The following is an 18,467-nucleotide window of genomic DNA, read 5'->3' as shown; positions in this document are numbered from 1 at the left end:
CCCCAAAATGAATTTGGTCTAAGGAAAGGAGAACCACACCCTGAGATGATATTCCGCAGGGCGGATCTTCTAGGAGGATGAGATCTAGCCCTAGCTTCCCCAGAAGGAAAGGCTTTACATATGTTGATTGTGCTACTTCACCTATGTGTAATTGCTACCTTTAAGGTTTTGCTCTTAACTACTGCTTGAAGACTGGAATGTGAGAGAATGAAACTGGTTGGGATATGTGAAACTGGAATGAGAGGCAGTGTGAGTCTGGAATGGAGATGGAGATTGGAATAAACAGTGACTGACCGCCAAGCCTGCTCAGATCCAGATCGGGGCTGAGCATCCTCCACCCAGATCCTCTATCTTCCAGTAGGCAGGGGCCACACCCACCAACTGGGCCCTGGAGGCCTGTAAAATCCCATCAACGCCCAGACCCAGAGACTATATTATTATCTCATTCTTACTTTGGACAACCTGGCAGGCTACTGAATATAACCTGCCCACACGGCAGAGTCTGGCAAACTCCCCGTGGCGTACCCAATATGCCAAATACCAGTAACAATGATGGGTCTCATTCTCCTAACCCTGAAAGAGCCTTGAATATGGTACTTTTTAAAATCTCAGGGCTAGGACAAAGGAGACATTACTGGGGCCTGCGCGCGGCAATCGACGAACAACAGGATGATTGTGATCGTGATCGTGATCACCAACCAGTTTGGTGGCCCTGTTCCCTCTGTCATGTGTGCCATGTGTCTGTCAGCAGTGGATGACCAGGGTGGGGAAGTGGCTCATGATCACCTGATGTATGTAGCATGTGCCCACATTTTTTGAACCCACATCCAGCATCCCACATAGTACCCTGGGCAATGCCAGTAGTACCTGAACATTGTGGGGTGTGACCCTCAGAAGAAGAAAAAAAACTTGTAAAAAGGTGAAGTTGGCTCTGAGAAGGTCCACAGATGGGTACAGCTTGGCAACTGTTTGTGATTTAGTTTATTTCTATCATTTGACTGGAGACTTGAAGGGCTCCCTTTTGCTGGGTTCTCTAGAACAGAAACTTTGCAGTTATTTTTGGGGGCTACACATCCCCAGAATTCACTTGCAAATACATGTTTGAATACAGGAGCTGAATACAGGACTCTTGGATTCTTGGATTCTTGGAGAACATTCTTTAAGTGGAGACCCCTCCCTCCAAAAGGCAGAAGCTGGAGAAGAACAAGGTCGAGGCATCCAGGACTCAGCAAAGGGGTGAGGCACTTGCCTTGCATGGAACTAAACCCGGCCTGAGCCCTGGCACTGTGTGGGACCCTGAGAACCCTAGGGAGCAACCCCTGAGAACCAAGCTCGAGTACCTGTGATGTGGTGGACCCCACAGGTGGCTCTTGTGAGTCAGGAGGAGAGAAAGACAGTCACCTCCTCCCACTCCGCCTCTGCCACCCAGGACCCGCTGGGAAGACTAGGACTGGTAAAGTCTGCCATGAGCCCCTGCTCTGCACAGGCCTGAGCCCTGCCAGCCCCACCAGGTGGCTGTCAGGCCACACCTGAAGTCCACTTGTCTGCCAGGCACAGGTGTTGATCCCCACCACCCAATTTCTTGGGGAGCCACGAACTCAGACTGGAGCAAGGATTTGCTCTTTGCAGGAAAGGAGGAACCAGTCCCAGGCCTTACCCAGGTTTTTCGGGTGTTTCTCGTCTTGCCTCGCAGAAAAGAATTTTAGGAGTAGACAAGCAGTGAAGTAAAACAGATTTTATTTGGAGAGCTTTTTGAAAGTGTGGAGGAAGGGGGGGGAGGGGAGAGAGAGAGAGAGAGAGAGAGAGAGAGAGAGAGAGAGATGTGCTCAAGAGAGAATGTGCTCATGGCTTCTCCAAGAGCAGAGAGAGCCCCTACACACATCCCAGCATTAGTCAGGAAAGCATGAAAGTACACATCTCAAGAGGGGAGGTGTAGGCATCACATGTGTTTGGGCGACATGTGTGTTTGGGCACCCATGTGTTCTGCCACGAGGGCGCAAGCAGCACAGGGGCTCAGGCAGCATATGTGTCCACTTCCTTTGTTCAAGGAGGCTTTTATAGGGTTTCTCCAAATTCTCCCACGTGGGGCCTCCCCCCAGATAAGAGTCCATTGCTAGGGTTGTTGCCAAGTGGGTAGAATTGGGTGCGGCCTTGGAAACTTCTTTTCTTGACCTTTTGGTCCTGCTGGATCTTCTCTGTGCTGAATCACTAAAATTAATTGGATGAAGGGAGAGATCTGAGGGTTTTCAAGGAATTTCCTTCATGGGGAGGGGTCCAATCTCCTCAGGGTCTGCTGAAGGTCTTATCAGGTCTTGTTTTCCACAGGGTGGATCAGCCTTAGAATTTTCCTTCCCAGAAGTTTTGTTGACCTAAGTTTCATTGCCAGGGCCTTTCCCTGTCTACCCACCTACATCACCTGCAAGCACTGTTGGGTGTGGCTCCAAGACAAACCAAGAAAGATTTCCACTGACAGTAGAGAGATAAGGCTGTGACCTTGCATTGCTGCTGACCTGGTTGGATGTTCGGCAGTCCAAACGTTTCCCCCAGCCCACCAGGAGTAATCCCTGAGTACAGAGCTAGGAGTAAGCCCTGAGCACAGCTGGGTGGGAACCCCGTCCACCCCCACCACAAATAAAAAGCAAAGAATCCACACTTATGCTTATGTTTCTTTAGTACTAATAGCTAAGTTCTTCCTATTCACCAAGAAACCTGCTGCGGTTTTATTTTTGGCGCATCACACATAGCGGGGCTCCTGCTGTGTTCTGGTGTGGTTGTCTCTTCAGGCAGTCTCGGCAGATTATGTGGTGCTGGGGATTGAACCCAAGGCCCCCTGCATCAAAGCATGCCCCTGGTGCCTAGAGCTGCCTCTGTGGCCCCGCGGTATGCTTTGTTCACTGCACAGACCCACACACAACACTACATAGAAATACAGGGCACCAAAGGTTATTCTTGCCTTTTGCTCTTAGGAAATAGGATCTGGCAACATGAAGGCTGACAGGAAAAGCTAAAAATTACAGAACAAACCCAAATAGTACAAGCGTCTCTCAACTCCCACATGTCTTCTCCTGCTTCCCTCTCAACTCTGAATTCTGAAAAATATTTGTGTGACCTGCCAGCTCCGTGGAGAGATCCTTGGTCACCATGGTGACATTCTTTCTTCCCCAGAGCTTGGCCTCGTGTTTTCCTAAGTGGTTTAATCAATTTTCCCTTTCTATCATATTTTTCACCTTTCCGGTCTGAAGGTATCTAGGTCTGCTGGGGCAGGGCATGTGGAGGGGTCAGTTTGGAGCATTCAGCTTTCTGGTGGACGCTGTGGCCAGCTTGAGAGCAGATGGGGCTCCTTCTGGAGCAGAAATCCTGCTGTGTCTGTCATAGCCATGCTGCCACTGGCCAGACTGTTTCATTTGGGGCGCCGTCGAGGGGGGTGGACGAGACCCCCTCCCTGCCCCAAGGGACCCAGCCCTGACAGTCGAAAACCTCCAGTACTCAACCACCGCCATGCTTACAGCTGCTCTCCACACGCTTGGGCCTAGCCTTATCTAGATGTGAATGTATTTCTGGACTGTGTGGCCACATTTGCAGTCTCACAACTCATACCTCATACCACCCATACTCCAAGAATACTGCATCACATTTGATGGGGTTTAAAGTAGGAGGCAACCAATCTTGGAGGAAGCATTTTTTTTTTTTACAGATATATATCTGTAACCTGCTGGAGCCATAGCATAGCACAGGTAGGCATTTGCCTTGCATGCGGCCGACCCGAGTTTGATTCTTCCGCCCCACTTGGAGAGCCTGGCAAGCTACCAAGAGTATCCTGCCTGCACGGCAGAGCCTGGCAAGCTCCCTGTGGCGTATTCAATATGCCAAAAACAGCAACAACAAGTCTCACAATGGAGACGTTACTGGTGCCTGCTCTAGCAAATCGGTGAAGAATGGGAGGACAGTGCTACAATGCATATATATGTAATACATATACATATATATGTGTATATATATATATATATATATATATATGCACACAAGGATCAACCTTTTTTATTTTTGAGTCTTTGGCAATGCTCAGGGGTTACTCCTGGCTCTGCAATCAGGAACCACTTCTGGTGGTGCTTGGGAGGGGGCGGGGACCATATGGAATCCTGGGGATAGAACCTGGATTGGCCGCCTACAAGGCAAATGCCCACCTGCTGAACTATAGCTCCGCTCCCAGGGCTCAACCTTTAACAATATACTACCGATCTCTTATAGAAGGGCTTAATGACCCTGGGTGAAATACAACAATCTTCACATTGTTTCCTCTGAGTAAACTTTATTTATTTAATCGAATCACCATGGGAACAGTTAGAAAGCTTTCAGGTTTAAGTCTTGGTCATACAACGATCCAACACCCATCCCTTCACCAGTGCACATGTTCCAACACCAAGAACCCCAGTACACCCCATCCCACCTCTCCCTCTGCCTGTGTGGCAGATGATTTTCGCTTTACTCTCTTTTTACTTTGATTACATTCAATTTTTTCGACAGAAGACCCACTATTATTATTTGGAATTTCCCCCCCAACTATCAGACCTGCTAAAAAGGCATCATTAGATAATTTGTTTTCCATCGCTGATAATGAAGAGCATATGATGTCACGTGGCCTCGACAGTGGCCGCGCGATTTTGGATTTCTGGTATTTTAGTAATTAAGTTCAGAGGGATTTCTGCCAGAAGCCACCGGGTTCCCAGATTGGTTTGTGCGCCTCTGGGATCATGGCCATTTGGGAGCGGAGGAGGCCTTCGTGGTTGGCAACTTGGGGTCTGGTCTAGCCGGGGAACGGTTGGTTCCACCCCCCATCAGGAGAGGCCACGCCCTGTCACTGCAAGCCTGTACCTCTCTATCTCTAAGGAAACTTTTTGGGAACACTTTTAGCGGTTTTACATGACAAACAATACAAAATAAATTATTTTGGTTCTGTTTTGGGGCAGGGATTGGGGTTCAAGATGGAAACATCTGAAATGTGGTGGTGCGAAGGTGTAAAGGAGGTGGGGATTGGTGTTCGAATATTGAATATAATCAAATATTGTGAACTACTTTATAAAATAAAAAATTAAAAAGAAAAGAAAAATCCTGCTTGGTCACTCTGAAAAGAGCCACATTCTGCCTCAGGAATGCCCATCTCTCCTGACCCGAATAAGCCGCTTATATCTAGCGCTTTTTTTTTTTTTAATTTTACTTTTTTTTTTACACCTAGAGCTCCTGACACACAGGCTTTGAAAGCAAGGCCAGAGGGAGAGTCCACAGGGTAAGGCACGTTTGCCTGGCTTGTGGCCACCCAGTACTTCTTATGCACCCCCAAGTCTGCCAAGAATGATCCCTGGGCAGAGCCGGGAGTAAGCTTGCCACCTCTGGTTGTGTCCCAATGCACCTCTGGTCAAAAAAAAGTAACCCAAAAACAGACCCACGGGCACCCTGGGAGCAACAACTGGTCTGGGAGTAGAGGCCCAGGTACTGCGGAGGTGGATGCACTCCCCTGGCCTCTCCCTAAAATCCCAACCAAAAAAGTGGGTGTGGGGAGAACGGTAGGGAGATAAAGTCATCGGTAGGGAGATAAAGTCATCGGGAGAGTGAAGGGGAAGGAGCCTTGCAGCTGCGAGGCCCCTGGGGCGGGATGGGAGGTCCCAGGGCCAACATGCCAATGCGTTTAGGAGCAAACACGCTTAGGGTAGAAAAGCAGATGTAGTGTTTTTTTTTTTTTTTTTTAATGTTTATTTCTCGGGGCTGGAGTGATAGCACAGCGGGTAGGGTGTTTGCCTTGCACGCGGTCGGCCCGGGTTCAATTCCCAGCATCCCATATGGTCCCCCGAGTATGCCAGGAGTAATTCCTGAGTGCATGAGCAAGGAGTAACCCCTGTGCTATCGCCGGGTGTGACCCCAAATGCAAAAAATAAATAAATAAAAAAAAATTTATTTCTCGTGGCCGCATCCGGAGGTGCCATGGGCTCACTCCCGGGCATCTGGGCATCTCACTCCTGGGCTACTAAACGGTCGTACAGGCCCGCCGTCCGCACCCCGGCTTGTCCCCCAGGTGCTCCGCTGTCGCCGGCATTTCTACCCGGTGACACGGACGAGCCGGCGCGACCTGCCGCTGGCCGCCGGTCTCCCCGCCCCCACGGGGGAGCGTTCCTCGGGGTCCTGGGCAGGCCGGGGGTCGGACCCGCTCGGGGCGCGGGACGTGCGAGCAGCGGCCGCGAGAGCCGCCCGGCCGGCCGTCGCCGCCGCCGTGCTTCTGCCGGACGCTCGGACTCGCCCCCGGCCCGGTCCACGCTTCAGCCTCGGGGCCGGGGGTCGGGGGCCGGCGGTCAGCGCCGCGGGGGAGCGCCCGGCTACAGCAGGGCCCGCGGGAGGAGCGACGGGGGCGGGGCCGCGGCGTGCCGCTGACCCGGAAGCACTCCCGCCAGCCCGGAAGCGGATCCCGGGGCGAGGCGCCGCCGGGGCGCCGGGTGGCGGCGGGCGGCGCGGGCGGCCCGATGGTGCGGGTGGCGGCGCGGCGGGAGGATGAGCTCGGCCCGGGAGCGCGCCGCCGAGCTGGCCCGCTTCTACACCGTCACCGACGCGCAGCGGCACCCGCGGGGCCACACGGTGTATAAGGTCACGGCCCGGGTGAGTGGCGGCGCGGGGCGCTGGCCGCGGTCCTGACCGGGGGTGCCGGGCGGGCGGGGTGCCGGGCCGGACCCGGGGCGAGGGACGGGCCGGCGAGGCTGCGCATGCGCTCGGCCGGCTCACGCGGGCTTGGCTTTCCTAGCTCGAGTTTTATTTCCTTTTTATGGAGGCATTTAGGGCACCCCGTGCGGGGCGCGGCTCCCCCGAAGCCCCTCCCCGCGGCCCGGTGCGGAGTCCGGGAGCAGCTGAGCTCCGGGTGAGAAGATGTGGACTCCGGCCGCACCCCGAGGTGCTGGAGCCAAGGACCCACCTGGGTCTGCCCCGGGTCACCGCGGGCTCAGTGCTCAGGGCCCGCTCCTGCCTCAGCTCAGGGCTGACTCCTGGCTCTTGTGCTCAGGGTCAATCCCGGCTCTGTGCTCAGGGCTGACTCCTGGCTCAGGACCCACTCCTGCCTCTGCTCAGGGCTGATTCCTGGCTGTGCTCAGGGCTCCCTCCCGGCCCTGTGCTCAGGGCTCACTCCTGCCTCTGCTCAGTGCTGACTCCTGGCTGCGCTCAGGGTTGATTCCTGGCTCTGTGCTCAGGCCTGACTCCCGGCTCTGTGCCCAGGGCTCGCTCCCGGATATGTGCTCAGGGATCGCTTCTGGCTCTGGGCTCAGGAATTACTCCTGGCTTTGTGCTTAGGGCTCACTCCCTGCTCTGCAGCCAGGGATCACTGCTGGTGGGACTCTGGGAGCCCTATGGGATGCCAGGGATTGAGCCCCGTAAACCACGTGCAAAGCAGGTACCCTATGGGCTGTACTGTCTCTCCGGCCCCTATTGAAATAGTTATTCTTTTTTAAGACAAAGGAGGAAAGCACCTTCCCTCAGGAGGCCGGGCCAGGTGAGTAATGCTCTGTTTCTCGTTTGTCGTCTACAGTTCCTGCGCCTGACTTGGCTGGCTTGAGCAGCCCCCTCAGTTGCTGCCTGTGGAGCAGCATAGAGTGTTGCGAGCTCCTGGGTGTATGGGGTCGCCTGGAGAACTCTTGCACCTTCTGGAACCACTCCAGACTCTGTCCGCAGCTCCCTGAGGCTAGGGTGGCTTGCATCAAGTGGTGACTGATAGGTTTTCTGATTTAACTAGTTGGGACCTCTGTTCTTTTTTTCTTCTTTCTCAGGCAGACCTAGTGGTACTTGGGGACTACCCCTGGCTCTGTGCTGGGGACATAATTGGGTAATTCTTGTGGAGGTTTCCTTTAATTCTTCCTGGAAGGAGGGACACATGTGAACGGACGCTCAGCCGTGTTCTTGGTGGTGTCCCCGTGCTCAGTTTACAGAATTCCTGCCTTGAGCATGGGCTTCTCAGCACCAGAAACTGAATGCTGGCTCTGCCCTGTGTTCCTCCAGCACGAAGAACAAAGGTGGGCCTGTATCCGTCCACCTTCCTGCTCTCTTTTCATGTACTTACGTTGAGGCTCAGACCCGTGGCTTCCACGGTGGGGAGCAGGTGCTGTGCCATTGAGGCAGAATCCTAGCCCCCGTGGGCTTTTGTTTGGAAAGGACTGTGTGCCCCGGGGGCTTATAATGTGTATGTGGAGACACAGTTTGTACTCAGCAGATCCTTGTGTGCGAAGTGTGCCGTTTGCTGTGTCTTGACAACACGGTAGTGTGGAAGCCACCACACAGTGGACACTGAGGGTCCCCCAGCTCCTTAAGAGGACGCCTCCTCCCAACCACCCCTGGGTGACTCTGATTGGAGATTAGCTTGTCTGGCCTGGAATTTTGTGTAAATGGAAGCATACAGCAGGCGCTTCGTTTTCTTTTAAAATTTTTTTTGAACTTGTTTGTCACTTTTTTTTTTCTTTTTGGGTCACACCCGGCGATGCACAGGGGTTTACTCCTGGCTCTGCACTCAGGAATTACCCCTGGCGGTGCTCAGGGGACCAAATGGGGTGCTGGGAATTGAACCTGGGTCGGCCGCATGCAAGGCAAATGCCCTACCCACGGTGCTATTGCTCCAGCCCTGTTTGTGGCTTTTTCTGAAGCTATTTTCTGCAGGTGGAGTGCTCAGGGGGCTAGTGAGGGAGAGTGATGCAGTGGGAGTGTCTTAGTCTCAAGTGAGCCGTTCTTCGACTCTTGTTTTTTTGCACTTGCTTTGTTTTTGACTCTTGGCTGTTTTGATGACCCTCTGGGGCAGTGGCTAGATACTTATTTGTATTTTTTTTTTTTTTAATTTTGGGGCATGCTCAGTGGTGCTCAGAACTTTCTCCTGGCTCTGCACTCAGGGATCATTACGGGCAGGGCTCTGGGCATCCTCTGGTGCCAAGGATCAAACTAGGTCAGTGCGTGAAAGGCAGGCACCCTCCCTGTTGCTCTCTCTCTTTTTCATACACGGTTTCAGTCCCTTCCTCAGCCTTCCCGCCACAGGTTTTGTTGCTCTGTTGAGGGACACCCTCATGCCTAGCTCCATGCGCTTGGATACCCCGCTGGGTGCATGCGGGGGTGTACGGTTGAGCTTTGCTTCTGCTACTCGTGCTCCCGGGAGTCGGCCTTCCTGGTGTGCTGCTTGCACAGCATTTTCCGGCTGAGATGCTTGCCGGGGCCCGACATTCAGTTGTGGGGCTCCCACTTTGGGGCTGCGCTGTGGTTGGAAGTTGCATGTGGCACCAGGGATCACAGCAAAGCCCTGGGTGAGCCTGTCCCTCCCAGGGGAGAGGCTCTAAGCCATGGAGCTTCCCCTCTTTTCCCTCTCGTTTGGTCTCACCTGGGGATACTCAGGGATAACCCCTGGTGGTGCTCAGGGACCCGTGCAGTGCTGGGGATTGAACTGAGTTGAACTGAGGTTTGTTGCATGCGGAGCAAGTGCCTTAACTCTTTCTACGATCTTTTTTTTTTTTTTTTAGTTCTCAGAGATTACTTTCAAATAGAACTGAACACGAATCGCAGTGATTTGCCTGGTACTCAAGGGGCAGGAAGCAGCTTCCTGCTACCACTGACTTGGCTCTGATGGCAGGGGTTCTGGGTGGCCAAGCAACTGGGACCGCAGGGCCACAGCGCTCGGGCCGCGATGGATGTCTCGCATGGGGTTCTTCGTGCTATCTTTCAACTCTGTTTTTCATCCATATCGTTAAAGCCAAAAGCTGTTTACAGTGTTTTAAAAAGTATGTTTAAAAAATGTAAATCGTGTGTTTCACCTTGCTTATTCGTAAATTAAATGCTCAGATGGCACATCTGATGTTGAACCACACCCTTATCAACATTAAGGACTTTGATTTTCCTTGAGCTTGACTAGAAGTTTGTTTCATGATAGAGTGGAAGTGTTGTCACTCTGAAATCTGCAGTGCAAAGACAGCTCAGCAGACGTTGCGCTGGAACTGACTGGCAGAGCCTTGGTCTCTGGGGGCTTGAGGCTTAGTAATGTGGGCGACATTGAGTCTCCATTGTCAGCTCTGCTCTCCAGACCCTCTTCGCTTAAGGAAGCTTCTTCCTTCCAGAGAACTGAGAACTCTCCAGGGGCTGGAGGGGCAGTTTGTGCAGGTGCAGCTCCTGGCGGGGCTCGGGAACTTGTGGATGCTGGGGGTTGAACCAGGGTCGGCTGCATACTGGACTAGTGCATGCCTGTTGTTCGTCTCTGGCCCACGTTCTGCAGCTTTATACATATGTGTCTTTTGTGTGGAAGCCACTGGGGCCACACCTGATGGTGCTGGGAGTTGAACCTGGTGCCTGTTATGTGCAGGCCTGTGCTCTAGCCTACTGGCATTCATTGGCAACTGCAAGAAAAACTGAGTTTAGGGGCCGGGCCTATAGTACAGTGGGTTGGGCATTTGCCTTGCATGCAGCTGATCTGGGTTCAATCCAAGGCATCGCATATGATCCCCCTAGCACCTCCAGGAGTAATTACTGAGTGCAGATCCAAGTAACCCCTGAGCATCTCCAGATGTGACCCAAAAAGCCAAAAAAAAAAAATTGCATTTGTACACTTGGGCCGGAGCGATAGCACAGTGGGTAGGGCATTTGTCTTGCACACGGCCGGGTCGGCTGACTCGAGTTCAATTCCTCTGCCCCTCTCGGAGAGCCCGGTAAGCTACCGAGAGTATCTTGCCCACCCAGGCAAAGCCTGGCAAGCTCCCCGTGACATATTCGATATGCCAAACACAGTAACAAGTTTCACAGTGGAGACGTTATTGGGCCCACTCGAGCAAATCGATGAACAATAGGAGCACCGTGACACTTGGCTCAGTGTAGTTGCCCTCCCTTTTTCTTTTTTTTTTTTTTTTAATATATTTTTACCACACACAACGATGCTCAGGGGCTTACTCCTGGTTCTGCACTCAGGAATCACTCCTGGTGGTGCTTGGAGGGCCCTATGGGATGCTGAGGATCGAACTTGAGTTGTTCTTGTGCAAGACAAGCGCTCTTCCTGCCGTCCTTTGGTTCTGGCCCTGCCTCTGTGGGTTGTTTTTGGACCGTACCCCTTGGTTCTGGGTGCTGGTCTTGGTTAGTCACTGCCTTTGGAGCTGGGGGTACTGTGTGGCACAGTGTGGAACGTGGGGTTCTAGTGTTCAGGCTTGTGCACCAGCCTGTGAGCACCCTCCTGGCCCTGCAGTGGCTTTTCATGCCTCTGGGAAGGGGGTGGAAACAAGTGTGTTGGGGCCCCCGCCAGTGTTCTCTCGTGCTGTGCTCTGGGCTCGGGGCGGCGCTCTGGTGTTGAGTGTTTGGGAAGTGAAGCAGCTGCTGGTACAGGGCTGGTTTCCCTTTGGGCGCGCGACTCGTCACATCGGTGCTGCAGGGAACATGCAGACAAGCAGGTCTGGATCTCAGTAATGATTCCGTATTTCTATGGTTTGTTTTAGGTTGTTTCACGAAGAAACCCAGAGGATGTCCAGGAGGTAATGTGTTTATCCACGAGAAATTAATTTTTATCTGTTTGACAAACATTGAATTGCTTGTGTTTTTGAGGAAATTGATGCATCTGTCAGTTTCTGTATTATGTCTGTGTGGTAATTTACTATTATCATTTTCTTCATTTTGGGACCACACTTAGCAGTGGGCAGGGCTTACTCCTGGCTCTGCTCTCAGGGGTCACTCTTGGGGAGGGGAGTTTCGGGGATCCTGTGAGCCAGGGTTGGCTGCATGTGAGGCAAGTGCCTTAACCCCGTATTAGTTCTTTTTTTTTGGGGGGGCTTTTTGGGTCACACCCAGTGTTACACAGGGGTTATTCCTGGTTCATGCACTCAGGAATTACTCCTGGCGGTGCTCGGGGGACCATATGGGATGCTGGGAATCGAACTGGAGTCGGCTACATGCAAGGCAAATGCCCTGCCCGCTGTGCTGCTGCTCCAGCCCCCTGTATTAGCTCTTAGTTCCTTATTTTTAAAGATAATAATAAATTAAGTGTGGCTATCTGCTACTATTTCTTTGGTTTGCTTTTATTTTTTGGGCTGGTGCTTAGGACTTAGTCCTGGCACTGTGCTTGGTTCTGGCAAGGCTCAGGGGACCACATGGTGTGCTAGGCCGAGGATCAAGTCTGAGTGGGCTGTGTGCAAGGCCATCACCTTCTCTGCTGCCCACTGTCCCATCTCTCTGACCTCATGCTTTCATAGTGAGTTGACATTCTGCATCTCGGAAGGCTGCTTCCCCTACCCTGCACAGTGGATGTCGTGTGCTCTGGGGCCCAGACAGTTTGGGGTCCATCCTGAGTCTCCTGAATGCAGAGCGAGTTTTGAGCTCTCTCCAGCCTGACCCCAAAAAAGGGTGTTCTGGATTCTGTAGTTGGTATCTAATGTGCATCCTCTCCTCTAAGGTGAGCCAACTCCTTAGGGTCTTCCTGAAGAGATCCTGGCTGCTCTGGGCTCCTTCCAACCCTTCAGGGATCCTGCCCGAGGACATTGCTGTTTTTTTCTTTTTTTCTTTTTGGGTCACACCTGGCAATGCTCAGGAGTCACTCCTGGCTCTGCACTCAGGAAATACTCCTGGCGGGTGCTTGGGGGACCATACGGGATGCTGGGGATCTAACCTGGGCCAGCCGTGTGCAAGGCAAACGCCCTACCCGCTGTGCTATTGCTCCAGCCCTGGACATTGCTGTTTTGAATGATTTTTGAAAAAAAAATTTTTGTGTGTGTTATTACTTGCTTATCTTCACCAAATATAGAAGGACATAAATTGTGTTTCAAATTTTCTTCATTAAAGCTGAAGCAGATATAAATGAGTTTGTATGTGTGGGATGGTGGTTTTTTGTGTGTTGTTGGGTCAGCCCCGGTGCTTGGGGCTGACTCCTAGCACTGTATTCAGGGATCACTCTTGGTGGGGCTTGGGGTGCTTGGGCTGTGGTGTGCTGGGGATTGAACCCAGGCCAGCCACATGCAAGGCAAGTGTCCTACCTGCTCCGGCCCCCAGTAGTGTTGGTTTTATTCTGTTGGTTTTTGTTCTGTTGAATTTCAGCCCCCAGCCTCTCTGCTTCTTACTGGCAAAACTGCTTCATTCCACCACCAAGTTGGATGACTTGGTCTGGTTGGCTACAGTGTGTGACATCAGACTTTGACCCGACTTCAAAGTGATAGTACATTTTGTTGTTAAACAGAGTTCAACAATAGACACATTTTAAAGACCTTATACTAGGTTTTAAGGATTTTAAACTGTCTTACTCCCCAGAGTGGGGGCCCCTTACTAGCAAGGAAGATTATATAGTATTATTACTTTGGAAGAATGAGATCTGTGCATATATTTTTTGTACATGTGGCAGTAAAAGCCCTTTTCATTATTTTTTTTCCCCTTTTCATTATTTATTAAAGTACTCTTTGCTTCAGTCCACCAATCAGAATGCGAATTCTTTAGCATCCTGATTTCTTGGGATATGGAGCTTCAGAGAGCTGACAGCTTGTTTTAGTCTGAGGGCTTGTGTTTCCTTGGGTACATGTCTGGTGGCTATGCTGTACTCTAGCCGATGTTCCGCTTTTCCAGGAAGATCCCTGAGCCCACCTGTCTGAGAACATACCCTCTACCATTTCCTTGACCCTCTTTTGGGGAAAACTCTTTCGTAGTAAGAGTCGCTGGTGAAGCAGTTGTCAGGGAGCTCCTGTAAGTGTCTCTTGGTTGATACTTGCATGGTTCCCCAGCTTCTGTGGCTCCATCTTGAAAAGCACTCATGTCTAGCTGACTTCCTTAACGTGCACATGAACTTGGAAATGACAGCAGCCTTTTGTTCTTAGCGTCTCACGCATTTCATACTAAGGTAGAAATGCTCACGTAGGAGAGGAATCCATCACCTCCAGTTCTTCTTTTCTTATCCTTCCTGAATTCCCGGAGTGGATGATTCAGAATTAAGGAGGAGCTGATAATCTTACGGACAGAAACTGTTCTTCTGATCAGGATTGGGCTGATTGTGCTGCCTTTGTAAAACTGGGGGACATTTTGCTGTTTTTGTTTTTTTTTTTATATATATACATTGATAGAAACTTTGGCACTTACTGCCAGAGATCATTGTATTCTTCCTCAGTATTCATTACTGACACAGAAAATCATGTGCAAATATCCAGGTTACCTTTTTTTTTTCCTTTGTTTTTTTGGACCATGCTTGGTGGTGCGGCAGTGCTCAGGGGTTACTCCTGGTTCTGCACTCAGAAATTACTCCTGGCAACCTCGGGACCATATGGGGTGTTGGAGATTGAACTCAGGTTGGCCGTGTGCAAGGCAAATGCCCTACCTGCTATACTATCTCTTCAGCCCCTCCAGGTTAACTTAAAAAAAAAAAATCACCTCCCCCCCTTGGATTTTTCATTTGTTAAGAGCACTTGTATTACTTGAAAGGATTTGGAGAGAGGTTAACTGGTCCCTGGATCCATGAATCATCACTTGGGCTTGAGGACTCCAGACGGTAAAGAGGGAGGGGCACAGTGCCCCCACCCCCGTCACCTTTTTACAGGGTACTTTGTTGCTGTCTGGGTCAGCACTATGGGCGTGGCCCCAAACACTTAACATGGAAAATACTTGAGGGAGTATTTTTTGGGGAGGAGAGGGTTTGGGTCACATTGGGTGGTGCTCGGGGCTTACTCCTGGTTCTGTGCTCAGGGATCACTCCTGGGATAGCTGGTGCTGGCTGTGTGCAGAGCAAGTGCTTTAACCTCGGTACTATGCCTCTGGTGCTCAGAAAGTTCTTTTTTTTTTTGGTTGTTGAGTCACTCCTGGCTTGCTCAAGGACCATATAAGGGAGGACCTCAGGCATGAAGAGTGTCTGAACCTCCGTACTGTCTCTCTGACTTGACATGGCACTGGGTAATGGTTTGGGCCTGGAGAATGAATGAGCCCATGTCGTAGCGTTTGATTCCTGGTCCATGTGGTCCCCCACGCATTGAGATGTGGTTCACCCCTTAGCCCTGCTGGTGTGGTCCCCAAACAAACAACAGCGGAGCAACAACACACGGAACTCGTGTGAGCAGCATGACTACAGGAAGGACTCTCAGAGCGCCCAGGGTTCTGCTGGGCCTGCCTGTCCTGTGGGCAAGGGGAGTTGCGGGAAGGGGGACAGTGCCTCCAGTGGCAAGTGACGGAACTACAAATCGTTTCCTCTTGTGCAGATTGAATTGGGGGGACATATCTGATATGTTTTCAACCTTTATAAAGTGCTTTTTCTTTTGATTCAATCTGAATAAGGTTAATTCAGATTAAGAAATTAATGTACTTTTACATGTAAGATGGGCTGGAGTGATAGCACAGCGGGTAGGGCGTTTGCCTTACATGTGACTGGCCTGGCCAACCCGGGTTCTCCCTCTTGGAGAGCCCGGCCAGCTACTGAGAGTGTCTCGCCCACACAGCAAAGCCTGGCAAGCTACCCGTGACATATTCGATATGCCAAACACAGTCACAATTGTCACAATGGAGAAGTTACTGGGCCCGCTCGAGCAAATCGATGAACAATGGGAGGACAGTGACAGTGCAGTGACTTGTAAGATGTTCCTTTTACAGTATTGATTATTGTTATTTAAAAAAAAAACCTAAATGGATTCAGTTTCCCTCCAGAAATGATTATTTTCACTTTAAGTTCAGGTTTATGAAAGTTCATGACATATACTTTTATAAATATAAAAATTCATAGCATTAATTTCTATGCAGCCATTTCTTCAGAATTATTGTTTGTTTAACCTTTTAGGCAAGTGCCAACTGTATCACTTGAGTTTAAAAGTTGTCTAGGAAGTGGAGTGATAGTATAATAGGTAGGGCACTTGCTTTGCATGCAACTGACCCCGATTTAATCCCTGGTACCTGATACGGTCCCTGAGCATGGCCAGGAATGATCCTAGATCTCAGCGTCAAAATTGAGCCCTGAGCTCTACTGGGTTGGGCCCCCCAGCCAAAAAAAAAAGTTTGTTAAATTATTTTATTTATGAAAATGAAGTTTCTGAGAGAAAACATTTGGACATCTGAATGATATCTGAAAACCACTATCATTCCTACATTCTTTATTTTTTTTTGTTTTGGGGCCACACCCAGTGGTCCTCAAAGATTACTCCTGGCTCTGCTCAGGAATTACTCCTGGCATGCTCGGGGTTCCATATGGGGTGCTGGCGATGGAACCTGGGTTGACTATGTTGCAAGGCAAACTCCTTCCCTGCTGTACTATTGCTGCAGCCCCATTCCTCTATAGTTTGATGTGATTGTCTTTTGAGGAGGTTAAATAACATTATACATAGTTTAGACCGTCTTTGGACAAGGTCAAATATTTTTCCAGTATGATGAAAACATTCCTTACCTAAAATGAAATGAAAAGATCACAGCAGAAGAGTTGGTGGAAGAATTGCTGCTTTATACACACACTCGTGCATATAGATACACACACATTCATTCACGTGTACATATACTCATACACTAACGCACACATACACTAACACTTGCACATAGTAACACATTAACGCATGTTTCAGGCAGCATATATTGGTCACAACTATAATTGTTCGCCTTTGCATGGCATTTTTTCCCCCCATGCAGGTAGGGATTGAACCTGGGGCCTCACATGTGCGAGGCACGTGCTCCACCTCCGAGCCATGTCTCTTTGCATGATAATTTTGTACCTTAAGGAATAAGTATTTGTTGTTCACATAGTCAAACTGAGTCAATTTAATGATAAAATCAAATTTTCTTGTTCTTAGATAATTGTATGGAAGAGATACAGTGACTTTAAGAAACTACACAAAGAGTTGTGGCAAATTCATAAAAACTTGTTTCGACATTCAGAATTATTCCCTCCTTTCGCTAAAGGAAAAGTATTTGGTAAGTAATCATTTTGAATTTGTGACTTTAAAGTGGAGATTGGCTAATTCTATTGGTCCTTTATTCATTAGGTCTTTGCATAAGCACTGGGTGTTTCTTTCTGTTCCTGCAAGGTTTCATTAACCATGAATGTATGGAGGTTAGTGCAGGGAACGGCAATAGAACAGTTTCAGCTGGGCAAGTGAAAGATCCCAAGAAGCATAAGAAAAGGTGGCGATGGGCTCATCTTACAGTTCTGGAATCTTTTGAGGTTCAGGGAAATACACACTTTTTCCCTGATGTCTTTCTCATCACACAATGGCTGTGACTAGAGGCCCTAGTCCCAATATGGGGATGCGTTCCACTGTTAATTCCTGGCACTTTTGAGACCAGGAAGAAGATATGTGATTGGGATTAGTTGTGAACTGGATTTTCAAGAGGTAGGAAATATGAAAAAAATCACAGAGGAAAATAATGATGACAACTTCCCACCCAAAAAAAAAAAAACAGAGAGAAAAGAGAAAAAGAAAAGAAAAAGAAAGAAAACTGAGGAAGAAACAGATTAATATTTTGGGTGACCTGTCATTTTTTTTTGACAGTATGGTTTATGGATGTACACTGTAGCACTGTCCTCCCGTTGTTCATTGATTTGCTTGAGCGGGCGCCAGTAACATCTCCATTGTGAGACTTGTTAGTGTTTTTTTTTTTGGCATATTGAATACACCACGGGGAGCTTGCCAGGCTCTGCCGTGCAGGCGGGTTACTCTCCGTAGCTTGCGGGCTCTCTGAGAGGGACGGAGGAATCGAGCCCGGTTGGCCGCGTTCAAGGCAACTGCCATATGCGCTGTGCTCTCCTCTAGCCCACGGATGTACACGTTAATTAAAAAATGTTTTACTATGTATGCTGTTGTTTTTGTTGCCTTAAAAAAACTTTAGATTTATTGGGAGTGCTTCCTATGTGAGTAGTCGTCTTACCTGTGGTTGTTGATGCAGCGTGTCTGGATTTATCGTTATTCGCTCAGTGATCAGTCTTTAGATGTGCCTTTGCTGTTTCTGTTTGCTGCCTGGTCGACCTTTCTAAGGTTGCTCACCCTTTTTGAGCATCTTCTTTATGTCATTGAAATGGACATAAGTGGGGCTAGGAATGCAGCTTAACTAATGCAGTTTAACTCACCCTTTGATAGGGTGAGATCCAACATCTGCTCTTTGGCATTGTAAACAGAGAGGGGAGGCAGTTGATCACGGATTTGTTTGTTTTGACCACACCTGCTGGTGAGTGCTCAGTGCTGACTCTGGCTCGGTGCTCAGGGATCACTCTTGGTGGGAGGAGCATATGGGGTGCCGGGGATTGAACTCAGGTTGGTTGCGTGCAAGGCAAGTGCCCTGCCCATTGTTGTAGCTCTGTGGCACAATGCCTTGTGTGTTAACTGTCATTTGGCAATGTGTAACACACACAATGAGATGGATTATTTCTGTTGCTTGATTGGCATTATTTTCTGATAGTAGGTTTGGTGTTTCTTAGGTTTAAAATTCCCTTTTTACCTGTATTATCAGCCCAGCTCTTGTGGCAGTTATTCATTGTTGGTCTCTGCAGAAGGGGCCATTAG

At 49.9% G+C, this 18,467-nt stretch overlaps 1 protein-coding gene across 1 annotated transcript in view; it reads left to right on the top strand.

Moving 5' to 3' along the window:
* Window positions 1-6,461: 6,461 nt before the first annotated feature.
* RPS6KC1 (ribosomal protein S6 kinase C1) overlaps window positions 6,462-18,467 on the top strand; it is a 101,937-nt gene continuing 89,931 nt past the window's right edge. Inside the window, exons 1-3 of the mRNA XM_056110806.1 lie at window positions 6,462-6,642; window positions 11,472-11,507; window positions 16,761-16,881. Coding sequence (XP_055966781.1) covers window positions 6,538-6,642; window positions 11,472-11,507; window positions 16,761-16,881 — 262 coding nt within the window. The 5' untranslated portion in view covers window positions 6,462-6,537. The remainder of the gene's footprint in view (window positions 6,643-11,471; window positions 11,508-16,760; window positions 16,882-18,467) is intronic.

This window comes from Sorex fumeus, unplaced genomic scaffold, assembly GCF_029834395.1.
Source record: "Sorex fumeus unplaced genomic scaffold, SorFum_2.1 ptg000010l, whole genome shotgun sequence".
Lineage (NCBI taxonomy): Eukaryota > Metazoa > Chordata > Mammalia > Eulipotyphla > Soricidae > Sorex > Sorex fumeus.
This window is presented reverse-complemented; position numbering and strand designations above follow the sequence as displayed.